General features: G+C 42.5%; 1 protein-coding gene across 1 annotated transcript in view; it reads right to left on the reverse strand.

The window, feature by feature from the left end:
• ablim3 (actin binding LIM protein family, member 3) overlaps nucleotides 1–14442 on the reverse strand; it is a 53201-nt gene extending 38759 nt beyond the window's left edge. Inside the window, exons 1-2 of the mRNA XM_059345739.1 lie at nucleotides 14017–14442; nucleotides 4530–4664 (exon numbers count right to left, since the gene is read on the reverse strand). Coding sequence (XP_059201722.1) covers nucleotides 4530–4664; nucleotides 14017–14029 — 148 coding nt within the window. The 5' untranslated portion in view covers nucleotides 14030–14442. The remainder of the gene's footprint in view (nucleotides 1–4529; nucleotides 4665–14016) is intronic.

Below are 14442 nucleotides of genomic sequence, written 5' to 3' on the forward strand. Positions count from 1 at the left end.
GCCTGCACGCGCACATCTTAGCCTTTGTGTGTGATTTATGTGTGTGTTAGCATTTCGCTCGTGCCACTGACAGGCCCCACTGTTTCTGTTGGAATCCAAGAGTGCCAATTATGCTTCAGAGGCGGGATAAATGTGGTCACTATGTCATTAGGCCAGTATGCACGAGTCAGCCCGTCTGCCGGTAATACAACACCACATTATCCATACTGTACAGCCCACTGCTACACTGAGAAGTGCTACGAGATACACACATACACCCCCACTGCCTTCTCTGTGTCTGGAGTTGATGCATCAATCTGTGAGCTGGCTTCTGTCTTCAGCATTTTCCACAGACTTCTTTCTTGAGCTGATTGCGTGGCTGCTACTTCGTGCTATAATCAGCTGCTGTATAATGGGTTCAGATGAGAGGTTAAATGCACATGATTAGCGATCTGCTCTTCTTCTGACTAATGCATGAGAGAGGAATTATGATAATGTGTCAGAAGGAAGGTAATGTGGCTTGATAGAGGGTGGGGAAAGACAGAGGGAGGATGAAATGATGGACGGTTGGACGTATTTCTGCATTGTAAATGGAAGTATGCGCCCACAAAGTGTGTGCGCGTGTGTGTGTGTGTGTGTGTGTGTGTGTGTGTGTGTGTGTGTGTGTGTGTGTGTGACTGTTTAAGGCTGTATGGTCGTGATCTATTCAGCGGGGGCATCGTCAGCCCTTTTGAGGAAAAAGCAGACAGAAAGAAAAAAACAGGGGATGGAGGAAAAATGGGGGAAATAACTAAGATTTTATGTCATGGATTTCCAGTGTAAATGAATGGACTGAGGCACACACAATATCGTTGGTCAAGGTCAATAACCTGACGCTGATTCTTTGAAGAAAAGAAAAGCCCAGCAAAGAATGAAACCAAATGTTGAAACAAGCCCCAGTCACACAGTTTATAAACACGTCCCACAGATAAGGCAATTGGCAGCTGACAGCGGATTGTCACTCTGGCGCCATGGTATAATACAGTTTAGCCATTAGCCTCCAAATCGCACGCCCCGCATGCCAATGTCATCCTGTCCCAAGATGAGAAATTGATTTCATGCTTGGGTGACTGTCATCAAGAAAGAAGGGGAGAAAGAAACAGAAGGAGAGAGGGTAAAACTGAGAGAAAAAACAACAGAGAAGAAAATATAGAAATTCAATCTTAAATCCTGCTACTGCAACCATTCAGCCACGGAAAATATACAGGGGAACTAATGAATAGCAGAGAATAGAGGCGCCGACAATAGAGAATAGATTGAGTGTATGAAGTTGAAAAGAACATGCAACATGTTTGTGTGTGAGGGGGTTTAGACACCGGACAATAAAAGCTTTAGAAAAGTGCTGGCTCTGCAGAGGCCCATACAGGAGAGCATATTATGGACAGGGATGTGGCAGAGTCTGGCCGCACAATGATGCCCCATTGCCTCATGGGATGAGGAGAGCTCTCTGGAACATGAGAGGGGAGGGCTGTCTGATGGGTGTATTTAACATGATGCTCATCGATGACAGTTTTCCATTACTATGCTGCTGCTGCGAGTGAGAGGGAATTGAAAAGGAAGAAGTGAGAATCAGCTTGGTATTACACTCAAGTGATGATGTAATGTTTAGGCGACACAAACAGCACCCCCATCCCCCCTCTTCTTCTCTTTTCTGCTCGCTTCCTGTGTTCACCCCCCTTTTTCTCTGGGGCACAGAATAGAGCCGTCCTATTGGTTAATAGCACCATAGAGATGCTGAGAATATCCACCAACCAGGGCCCGGGTGCCCCTTCACACCGTTACCACAGCAACCCCTCACAACCACAGCGAGCGTGCACGCATGTATGGATGTGCACGCTCGTATGGCTGAGTGCACATCCATGTGTGTATGTGTGCACTGTATACATGGGTTTTTATGTGTGTGTGTGTGTGTGTGTGTGTGTGTGTGTGTGTGTGACGGCTACTCGTAGGGAGCATGTAACAACAGCCCTCCAATGAATAGCCTTCAGTGAGTTTATCTACAGTATAACAGCTCTCAGCAGTACAACAGTGGAGTGCAGCTCATGCAGGAATAAACACAACTTACTCAGCTTCTTCTCCTCGACAACAGCTGCTACACAGAAGTCAAAAACTGCCAGTTTTGGACTGGACTTATTTCACTATTTTTGTTTAATACAGTATATGTATATGGGGCTGAAGGATGTACGAATAGGGACATTTGAATAAAATACAACATGTATAAAAAGAAATGTTACAGTACTGAGACGCCAGGAGGGTATCCTAGGAAAATGCTCAAAAGATATTTAATAATAGTTAAGAATAAATCTGTAAAATATGAAGACAATTCATCAACAGGTTTATTCAAATATGGAATAGGTCAATATTCATAAGGGAAATCTGATATCTCTATTCAACTAAAATTATTTTGAAAAACTATTAATTATTATTTTAAGCTTGGGCTGGATGTTCCATTTCCATTTGGAAATAATATTATTTGAACAAACATTGCAATTGCGATATGATTTATAATATTGGAAGGAATTATTGTTTTTGCATCATTATTCTCACTTTTTTTGAAAGTATACTTAAAATAGGATCTGAGGATCTGTAAACTACTAAAGATTTTTTTTAAGCCTGTAGAAAGAGATTTGCCTTGCCAAATATGACAACACCTGCCATTGGATATTACACTGGTCTTTATTGCAATCTCAATAAAATTCTGATGAATTGTTAAGCTATATTTTAAGTCTAGTTGATTCATGGGGTAAATAATTATGACGCTCGGACCGAACAGTCCAAGATCTGACCTATTTATACAGTGGCTGGTCCAATCATATGACGGTGCATTTCTCCCAACCTACATCCTGTAAGGTTATATTTAATAAATGTTTAGTGTACTTAGTGGAGTCAGCAATTTCAGTCAAATACACTTTTTGCCAAATTCAGCGAATATCTTCTCACAGCCTGCGAGCTGTCCGTTCTATGTGTGTACTGAAAAAAAAAAATCCAGTGTTCATACACAGCCCTAGCTCTGTAAATGGGAAACAAACAAAGTGGCTCAGATGGAGCCACACAAAACTATTCCAGCCAAACAGCTAGAGTTGCTTTCTTGCTTGGGCACAGGACAGCAGAAAGGCCATGGATGCATAATGAGGAAGGCAGTGGGAGTGAGAATGATGAAAAAAAGAAAAATAGGGCCCTGATAGTGTGTGTTTGTTGGGTGTTAAGTTAAAATATGACAGACTCCACCTTTAAATCAGTGAAGCATAATGTTTTAGCCATATACAACTGAGCCAGTGTGACATAATGTCAACATAATTGAGTCTATGAGAAATATAATGGCTGGTGAACAAAGTAGGGAAAGATTTGTCAGAAATTATGTCACATTAGCCTATAATTATGCAAAAAATGGGTGTGATTAGATGGCTATTGAGTACACACTCCTCTTAATCTAACTGGTTGCTTTTTTCAAAGTCATCTGCAAATGACTGAAAGTAACCATGACTGACTGTCTTTGCTTTGGAAATAGAACTATTAACATAAAACTGAGTACACTTGCTCCAGGCTGTACAGCAGCATGACAAATACAATTCCTCGGTTCTTTGATTTCTGATTTGCACATGCACACATACTTGACTGTCATAAACCCTTTTCAGGCCTGCACTTAACTGTACAAATGCAGAGAAGTTGTTTTTGCAAACTTGCTGAGCCAAAGACAAAAAACATTCATCAAATCACCAGCTTTCTATTTTTTTTTTACACTTTCCAACTGCTTGTAGCCTGAAGCTCCAGAAAAAAAGTCACATTTATTAAGTACTGTTATTTAATCTTCTAGCATCTTGTACTTGCACTCCTAATTCTATAGTCTATATTTATTTCTAATGAATTATCTATATCTACTCCACACACTTAAAGTAATATGAGCCTGAATTTCCCAAAATAACAAACTATCCCTTTACACAGATAAATAAATTACAATGTTACAAAAGATAAACACATGACACACTATCTCTGTTGTAAGAAGATGTGAATGATGCATGTACACACTGTATATAGTGTACAGTAGGTCAGCAGTGCTCACCTGTAGCACTGTAAAGTCGGTTGACACAGTCTCATTACCACAGCATACAACTGAAGGAAAATCCCCTCTAAGTTGGCAGCGCAATAACAAGCTACCTTAGCAGGAGCCTAAGTCCCCTGCAAGGCACCTCTGATCTGTTCCAATCCCCACCGTGAGCTAATAGTAGCACTCAGCATGTACACCAGGTGATGGATGAATAGAGAGTGTATATGTGTCAGTATGTGTGTGTGGGTCTGTGTATAGAAGGTAAGGATGTGAGCAAGATAGATGTCTTGTTTCTAGTCTACTACTGGAATCTGAGTCCCGTCTTAACTGCACAACATTTATGACCAGGACCTCCCATGCCTGGAGACCTTGTAAAACTACACCTGTTTATATGAACACTACAGCTGTTTGTCTGCTCTAACACTTGCTATATTGCATTGTCATGGATCAAGTTCCCATATCTTACCGGTGCAGGTGAAACACTTGACGTGAAAGTGGGTGTCTTGTACTCGTACCACCTCTCCTTTGCATACTTCCCGACATCGCTGGCACCGGATCGGTCCAGAGCTTCGCTCACTGCCCGCAGAGCCTTGGTGATAAGCTGCCAAAGACAAAAAGACACATATTTAATATTCCATTTACTTGATCAACTTAACAACTTTGCAAGGTGAAGTGACGTGTTTGCTAAGCCCCCCTTCGGTTCAAGGTGCTATGCCCAGTGCTGGAAACTTGACAACTTTCTTGCTAGATTTAGTGACTTTTCAGACCTTCTTATTGACTTTATTTATAAAAAAACAACTATCGACATATCGAGTGGCTTATTCAAACCAATCAAAGACAAAGTGAGAAATGTTTTAGACCATTGTAATCCCTTCCTGTGCAACAGTAATCACAATCCACCCCCCTTAACAGCTTGTCAGAGGACCCAATTTTTTCCACACTTTTGAAGACAAATGTGACAACGTCACCAATATAGGTGATGAGTGTATGATGTAATCTGGTGACTTTTAGACCTAATGCGAGTTGACAACACTGGCTATCTTGTCAGGCTTTATATTCTTACACGGCACATATGCAGTTTACAATGACAGCTAGTCCATGTTAAACACATGGACTAGCTATCATTGTAAACTGCATTCTTGTATTTGTTGAATTAGTAGGCTATGCAAAGAGAAACTGTAAGGTCTGGTTGTGTATGTAATGGCTTTCAGGACGAGCTCACAGAGTTTGTTTGGCAAGTGTAATGCTATTTCAGATTTGTTGGAGCACTGATCCAATAAATCCTAGATTGCGCTAACTTCAGTAGCATCCAGAACCAGCTCTGTCAGAAATACTACACACAGTGGATGTGCTGGGCATGGATGGGGCTGATTTGCAACACAATCAAACGGAAAATAATGTTTTGTGCATGTACACTAGTAGAGTATAGCAGTAGGTTAGTTAGCCGGACATGCTAACTTTTGCAGTTTTTAGCAGAAACACACTGTTCCTTCCATTCCTTACACTTCAGCTCTTGTATTTTTGTTTTTTCAGAGAGTAAAAAAAACTATCCAATCTCTGTATGATGTCTATCACTTACCCCCAAACCCCATGTACACCGCTTCAGCATGCAGGGAAATCCAAAGCTAGCTGTGCCAGGTGACAGTTTCTAAGTTATGATTGGACAGTTATTGGTATAGCATGACAATGTAATTGGTTAATCATGTAACCTTAAAACCAATAGAGCTTATAGCCTACACTATGATTGTCGATCATATGCTGTAGATGAGAACCCAACTAACTATAATCACCATTTCTGGGTCTCCAGCCACAGCAAATGTGCCATCCATTTGATCTAATAATAACACTGTGTTAATTCAAAAGCCTAATGGATTTCAGCATTAAGCTCAACCAAACTGCATTTCATATTCAAAGGTGTCTCCATTGTATGCGGCAATCCATCGGCAGAACTAGGGCTGAGTACACTACACACTGTACTGTGTGCAGTTCACACAATAAGATCAGTGTGTAGCTCTGTCAACACTTGTTCTGAAGCTGTGAGGTCTGACACCTATGTAAGCTGGGTAAGCTCCAGGCTTTCTCTCCCACTGTCTCTATTTTTCACACACTCATATGGGCAGACACACAAAAAGACACATACACACTCTCTCTCACACACACACACACACACACACACACACACACACACAGCTGTGTCAGGTTAGAATGTGGATGGATCTCCTTACCTCATTATGCATTAGCTTACATGTCAGACTCCTGCACGCCTGATAGCTATTTCACATTGTCAGGAAAGCAAGTTCTCACATACAGCCTTAACAGTAATGGAATGAGCGCTCTCACAAGCAAAAAGGTCAAAATGATAGATTAATTTGATCTTAAATGAGTGAGGAAAATGAATTTATCCCAGACCTCTTAGGCTATTAGAGGCTCTTTAAAAGGTCCATCTCCTCCTGTAGGCTATAAACAGATTCTCTTGCATCCACAAGCAGAGACAACTAGCCTCCCAACCCTGTGCCAGAACAGCTGGGTTCACGGTCTCTTACTTTGCTCCTTCAGGAGCATCGGAGTGGTCCTACACTCTGTAGAAAGGGTATAATGGCAGGGTAACCAGCTGGCCGCAGCAGTCTACCTGAAGGGCTGAATGAAGGATGCTTCAGTCGGAGCCGCACCAGCATATGGGCTGGCGTGACAGAGCTACTGATTCCATTTCACTGGATGAATCCCAAAGGACATGCAGCACTTAAAAAGTCTAACAGTCTTACATGCTTCATAGACTGAGCACCCTTTGCACGCTCCGAGTTTGACGAAAGTATATGCATAGTGTAGGCTGCAGTATGAGTTTTATGGCATACATGCAGCACATCCATGGGTGCAAGGCAAAATGAATGCATAACTGTATGTGTTTATTTTCTCCAGTGTGGGCCCTGGAAATATGCAATCATGATTAATTCCCACTCTCAATATCCCACACTCAAGTCTCTGTTAGTTCATTGTTTCCCTCACAATGCTGGCAGCACCCCTGGGACCCACTACCCTGCCTGATAAGTGCCCAGCCACTGGTTCAAATAATGACACTCCCTTGGAAGTTGTTTTTTGTATACATGTGCGGGTGTGTGAGAGACCAGGCAAAGGGAAGCAGTCTTTTTTTGTCATAAAACCAAATGAGCAACACTGATCCCATCAGGTGTGAATGAGAGATAATGGGAACTAATAGCATTACATGCAAGTCTGTGCCAGCACCTACTGGAAACACACAGGACATTTATTTACAATGGTGACCTTCTGAAATACGGCCAAAACAAACCTCTGGCACAGTGTGACCACTGCTTTCACAGCCCAGGCAGGCAACGTTGTATAAAAGAAGCAACATACTGTAAAAACTGAGCAAAGTGCTGGACACATACCTAAATAAAAAAGGCAGAGGCGGGGCAAATAGCAAAGATTCCTTCCTTCTTGCAACAAGTATGTTTTAATGAATGGGATTGTTATTGAACTTGTTCAAGGTGCATGCCAGAAAGTCTCACCTACGCAAAGAATCCAGGTAAACAATCAGCTCAGGAGCTGATACATTATGTAACTATCTAATTGTGTCAAGGCGTTCATTCTCATTGAACACAGCCACGCTCTACCTTTCTAAACCCATTATAAAGCTCTCAAACAACCCTCTATCCTCTCCCATGCTGAGGTGTTGAGTCACTCTACTAATGATAGCCACCAGACTACAGGTGTAATCCACTGACTCCAAATCAGTGGCGAGCGCCTCGGGGAGAAAACAGCCTATGGCAGACGGGTGATAGGAACAGGGCCAGGGTCAGAGAGGCCGACAGCATCCCCAGGGACTGAGAGGCTGCTGCTATTTCTACCCCTGACCTGACAGCCCCAGGGAGGAACATAGTGAGAGCTCAGTCATAAGGGATGCATGGAGATCATTGGTGACAAGTGCGTGCAGAGAGGAGCAAGGCGGAGAATTAAAGAGAAGCAAACCAAAGGATGGATTTAAGATGAATTATTTAGGGAAAATATGTGTTGTTTTACTTTTTTGTATTTTAGTAGCATATAAAGGCTTATCAGGGATGACTTAAATCAGCATCTCGTGTACAAAGACTGAATACCTAAGCCAGGTTTAAACAACCCACTCACGCTAAGCCACTTACATATATGCTAGTGATACCTACCTGTAGCCTTTCATAAGCTAAAGTCTACAATCAAAGGTGTAGTAGTTCTGCTGCACAAACTAGGGAGCATCTTGTGATGAAACCAAACCAGCCACAATGCCAAAGTCAGGGGCCAAAGGTCCCTTTCCTACTTTCAGCGCCCTTGCAAGGACCACACACATCCTTGAACTAGGCCTTCATTTTGATCCCAGCTACAAACCTGTCCACAAACAGACATATAAACAGTTGACAAAATAATTAAAACTACAGGTAGCATCTGAAGGTAAGTACAGTAGGAGTCTCCAAGACCACATTTTGTCATGATGACATACATAGAGATTCACAAGGCTAAAACAATACCAGCCACATGCTGTTGTGTTCATTAAATAATAGAACCATGAGGAAGAGTTCTACTCAGTTTAATAGCTCAGTGGTGCTCAGTAAGATAGTAAACACAGACTTCACAAACTGTGAAGGGGGGGGGGGGGGGGGGGGTCAAAACTTAATCTTTTGATATAAATTTACAATGGTGGCAGATATTTTTTACAATGCACATCTTCAGCTGTCACCAAACCAAAAAGCGATCAGCAACTAAAAGCTGAAGCCACTACCGAAGTGCACTAATATGTAGTTTGGCTAATTGCAGCAAGATGTCAGCTTTAAGAAATCACTGTATTAAAGGGGCATCTTCACCCCCAACCTTTCTCTTTCAAAACATTAAATATTTTCCTCAAAATCATGGATCTCAGTCACTTTCATAAGGGTGCAGTGCATTGTCCTGAAAAAGTGTTAATTGCTTCAGAAAGTGAGAAACATGATAGGGGCCAAATTAAAAGAATCACATCACTACTACATTTATGTTTTTCTACAGGTTAAAATTATGCAGTGAACTACCTGGTTAAATATCTATCCGGCTAAAATATGTTTTTGTATTTCAGTAATAAATATTCAGTATATATCACATACTCTGTGATGTATACTACATAGTATAATGTCACAACCAAGCAACAACCTATAATCCTTTAATCCAATATAGCCAATGATCAGGTGTCTCTCTGCCCTCCCCCATCCCCTCTCTTTATCTCCCTTCGTCTCTGTCAGGACCTTGGCCAGGAGCATTCATCAGAGCAATGATGGTGTCCAGTGGCATCACAAACATACTGTCACTCTACGGAGAGAGAGAAAGGTCAGACTGCTACTGACAGTCTGAATGATCACTCAATCCCACCAGAAGCCAAGGTCATGGAGACAGAGACCTTGAGGACACAACATACAATACAGCTGCAATAGCTTTAAGCTGGTTGAGTCTTTTTTTATTTCTATTAATTCAAAATAAATTAAAAAATAGCCCAGAGCTAGCCTACACATCAAATGACGACTGAATGTCTCATGCATCTCCGTGATTTCCTTTCCACAAGGGCTTTAACTGTTCTACACAAATCAAACTGAGCACCAGTGTAGTAACCACATGACTGTAGCTGCAAATGAACAAGAAAAACATGCCTAATTTAATGCTGAACTGTAAATACATATCAGCTGTACATGACTCTCTGCTATGAATATTCATGTATGCATCCCAGCATCTGTGTTTGCATCTGCGCATCTTTGTCTCCCACCTTTGTTCTCTGTGTTATTGAACTAAGGCGTCTGGCAGGAGGAGTGATAAATGGTGTTTGGCTCTGGTTCAGGCTGCTCACCAGATGAGGCAGAAGAGCACGAATCATATATGATCCAGCCCACCTCCCTGTCTACCCTTGTTCTGACTCATTCCGCTCATAAAACAGATAAAAACACAGCTGACATTGAAATTGCACAGGGAGTATCCATCATTGATTCTAGCACTGTCCTGCGTGTCTATACATTTATTTATATTTTACATTCTAGAAGTGGGGCCTACATTTAACACAGATGTTCATGGTACCCAAGTATTATGATTTTGTGGACTCTATGACATTTTGTCTTTCGGCATCATAAGGCCAAAATTTCCCTTTTGTTAAAAGCTTTGATCCATGGCTGGGTATCTGGATAACGATGCATTTCCATGAACTTTGCTGCATATACTGGGGGTGGCAGAGGATGAATCGTTGCCCTGTTGGCATTCCAGTCTTCTTTCTTCTATTGCCTCCATTTGGCCAAAGCAATCTTGAAAAAAATTACAATTTGTTCAGTTCAAGGCATTTCCAGTCAGTGACTAATGCCAAAGCTCACGCTGATGCAGACTAAATTACAGCAAATCTGGTTTCTTACTTTGCAGGGCATTCTAGTGATATCTTGAGATCATGCACAGCATCACAGCATCACAGCATCACAGCATCACAGCATAACAGGATCACAGGATCAGATGAAGATTTGTCTTGTCATGCTTCAAATAATGCATTTCTATCACCGTCCTGTCAGGAGAAACTGGCAGTTATGGGCATGGTTTAGATCTGTGTGATGACACATAGAGGCAACTGTTTGTTCAAAACAACAATGGCGGCTCCTACAGAGATCAGCGAGAATACTGCAAAAGAATGTCAGAACTGGAGTGAAGAGCAAAGCAGGGCACTGAAAGTTTTTGTTTTGTTTTTTGTCGATGGAAGAGATTGTTTTTTATCTCCCCTTGACGAGTTTTGGCAAGACATTTACCAACTGGCTCTGCTGTTAGTGCTGGATGGTTTATCCAATCTCATGACAAGTATCTGCCCAAAAAGTTTCATTTGACAAGTGATAACATCTCAGATGGTTCTTTGTAGCAAACCAACTTCTGCGTCAGGTTTGGTTGTTTCAAGACTGTTCTTGAACTAAGCATCATTCCATGACACAAGTAAATCAATCTGCTTGATTCTACTGTGCTTTAAGTAGTACTATAAGCAGAATACAATCGTCCACATGCCAAACAGATCTCTTTGACAATGTTGACATGTCGATATTTAGCAGGACGCAATATTCACGACTTAGTTCAGTGTGTCAGAATGGCACAAAACACAGACTGATGGAAATGTCTTTGGCTTTTCAGGTTTTGTGGCAGTATATTTATGGCAGTGCTGGATATAAAGTCTTGGGATCACCAAAGTCATTAGAGGATTCAATGTATGGTAAGTGGTAAAATTAAGTACATACTTTTGTACCAATTCATCAAGTTTGAGATATTTTGCAAAAAAAAGTGAAAACATTGACCAACTGGTGGCGCTACATGAAAAGTCAAGGGATCACAAAAGTCATTAGGATTCATTCTCTGGATGTGAACAGTAACTGTAGCAAATTTCATGGTCATCCATCCAAATGTTGGTGAGTTATTTAAGTCTGGATCAAAGTGGTGGACTGACTGACCAGCACACCCACATTGTCATGCATGCAGCAACACTGATAGTGCAGCTAGAAAGACTATACATGAGACTACATAGCTTAGTGAGTTTGACAATACCTCCATAGAGAGCAACTATAGCTGGCCTTGATTTCCATACTTATCATGCATTCAAACCATATGTCTTAATCATTAGGTTGCATGAGACGCAGACAAGCTTTTTGAAGTTGAGACACCCAATGGGAATGCCTTTACGGATCTATTTTTGTCTGATACCCGAGCACTCTGTGTATATAGAGAGGAAGAGAGGGAAGGAGAGAGGTGTCAGGGCTGTCTGTGATGTATAGCTCTGCAGATCCCCTCAGGTCCCTGAGCTCAATGATCAGTATATTGATCAACATGTGTTTTATGGCTCCCCTGAAACACACATAAGCTACTGTACACATACTGCATTTCAGAAGTGGCCTTATTCGTCAGTTAGGTTACATTCATCAAAACTGTGTATTAACTCTGCAGGGATATTTCTAAGTGTGCATATAGTATATCTTAAGTATATAAAATCAAGGGCCTCTCCACCAGAAACAAACCTGCTACACCCACAGTCCTGCTTCAGCTGCCAGCCAGGCAGAAAATAGCAGTCTGACCAGACACACACACACACACACACACATACACACACACGGACAAAACCCAGTGACCATGAGAGATAGAAGGCCCAGAAGATGAAGACAGACAGTCAGAGCTGTGTGTAATTACTGTGTGTGTGTGTGTGTGTGTGTGTGTGTGTGTGTGTGTGTGTGTGTCGATGGCCTCTGGGCTATCACACCCAATGCAGCGGAAAACCCTGCACACAGCACAGCCTAACAGGCCCATTCATGTCCAAACCTTGAGAGTGTTGAGAGTAGAGGGGAGCATATGTTTGACTGACTGGAAGGGTCGGAGAGAGGAGGAGAGGAGAGGAGAGGAGAGGAGAGGAGAGGAGAGGAGAGGAGAGGAGAGGAGAGGAGAGGAAAGGGGAGGAGATGGTCGTTCCTCAGCTCTGATGCCTGCTGTTTTTATGCCTAAAGCCAGAGTACAGACACATGTCACACCATCATCTGCCTGCTGTGACAATCCTGACTCACACGCTTAAATGCAGACATACACAGGTTCACACATCCTCACAACCACAGGTTGACATGTTCATGACGTGTGTGCATTTCCTGTTTAAGCACATGCTTTTAAATCACAAGAGCTTCTGACAGCTCTCCACATGCTGGCTGCATGCACTCCTCCCCCTCTGTGTCAGCTGAGAAAAAGCATTTTTGAAGCTTAACAAAAGAATTCTTCACATTTTCTCAGGGAGAGCGTGGAGCTGCGACACCACTCCCGGCACGCACGGCACGGGAACTGGCAGCCAGGCAAGCCTCGGTACCAGAGGGTTAAGAGCACTGGATGAATAATGTAGTGCCACACAATGACAGGCTAGATTATGAATGATGCAGTAATACCCGGTTCCTCCTGTAGACACAGAGGACAGGGGAAGGGAGGACAGGAAGCACATGACACCATCAGTTGACAGAGCACCTGGAGCACATCAACTAGCTTTAGTGACAGCTAAGGGTCAAGAGTGGAGGGGATTCTTTAAAAAAAGTCTTCCCTTGGAGATCCAAGCCTTGTGAATCAACCAGTGATAACTTGTAAACAACAAAGTTGTTGCACAGGCGTGCACATGCTCACACAGCTGACCAGCCAGCCCTACAGGGGAAAGCCCTGATTCAGCTGACAGAGGATCAGGGTCACAGTCAGCTGATACAAGGTCAGCTTAGCATCATGGCAGGCCCCGGGCCGGTCTAGGGTAAGTATGACAGAAGCCCCCAGGCTGTTATTTGTCATGTGCTGCATCACAGTGAACTAAACTCCATGAGACCAACAGCGGTCAGGTCAGCAGCATCCAGCTCAAGGGGTTTTGCTGTGTTGGAAGACAGGTGGACTTTTACGAAGAGACAACAGCTGAAAGCTTGGGTGGTCTCCCGAGAGAGGTCAAATGTACTGCCGGTGGTGGCGAGGAGGACAAGGAAGGAGAGAAGAAGATTAGGAGAGGTGGGAAGCAGCCATTGGAAGGGTTCAAGCAACAGCTGGTATGAGGACGAAGAATCCTGAAAATGCTCTTCTCGGATGAACTCTGGGCAAATGCTACTTTGACCTCCAGATATAATTAGCTTTCCCATCCTCTCCTAACCTGCCCCGAGTCTATAATAGGGGCATGGCACACACTATAAGCATGAGATCTATAATTATTTACCTATCTGTACATGAAAATTACAATTTAATATCAGTATGGAATTGAATATCATAGAATATTGAAGTGAAGTGAAATTACACCCTGATTTCAAGCTTATGTATGTTGCCACTTTGTGTAGTCTCTCCCATCACATATAGACTATTGTTCAATGGTAGTTGTTCTCTCTGCTCTCATATGTATTGTCCTTGCGCTGCAAGTGGAGAGATAAAGCGCGCACGAATGGACTTACCACTGGAACTCATGATGCCCAATGTTGTTTCTTATCTAAAACAAAGCGTCGAGAATAATCCCATAAAGCAAGAGGAAATCTTCACGGAGCAGTTTACTCCTTCCAGAATTGTGTTATAAAAATGAATATCCAGTGAATGATGCTCCTTATTCTCCACAACACTGCTTCCAGTCCAATTTCTGAGAAGGTGGACGGAGCCAGAAAGATGAGCACAAAAATGTAAAAGAAAAGAAAAAATAACGCGAGGATATTTCCAGTTGTTATAAATCCAAAATATAGCTCTTCTTCTCGCTGTGTGGGAATGTCGCTTGTGTTTTTGTTTTGTTTGTTTTATTTCCCAGAGAAACAGACGCCAGTTACAACACAATGCTGTTCAGTCGGATTCCACCTTCACATTTTCGCTCCTGGCTGATTCCATCTCCGCCG

Source organism: Centropristis striata, chromosome 12, assembly GCF_030273125.1.
Source record: "Centropristis striata isolate RG_2023a ecotype Rhode Island chromosome 12, C.striata_1.0, whole genome shotgun sequence".
NCBI lineage: Eukaryota > Metazoa > Chordata > Actinopteri > Perciformes > Serranidae > Centropristis > Centropristis striata.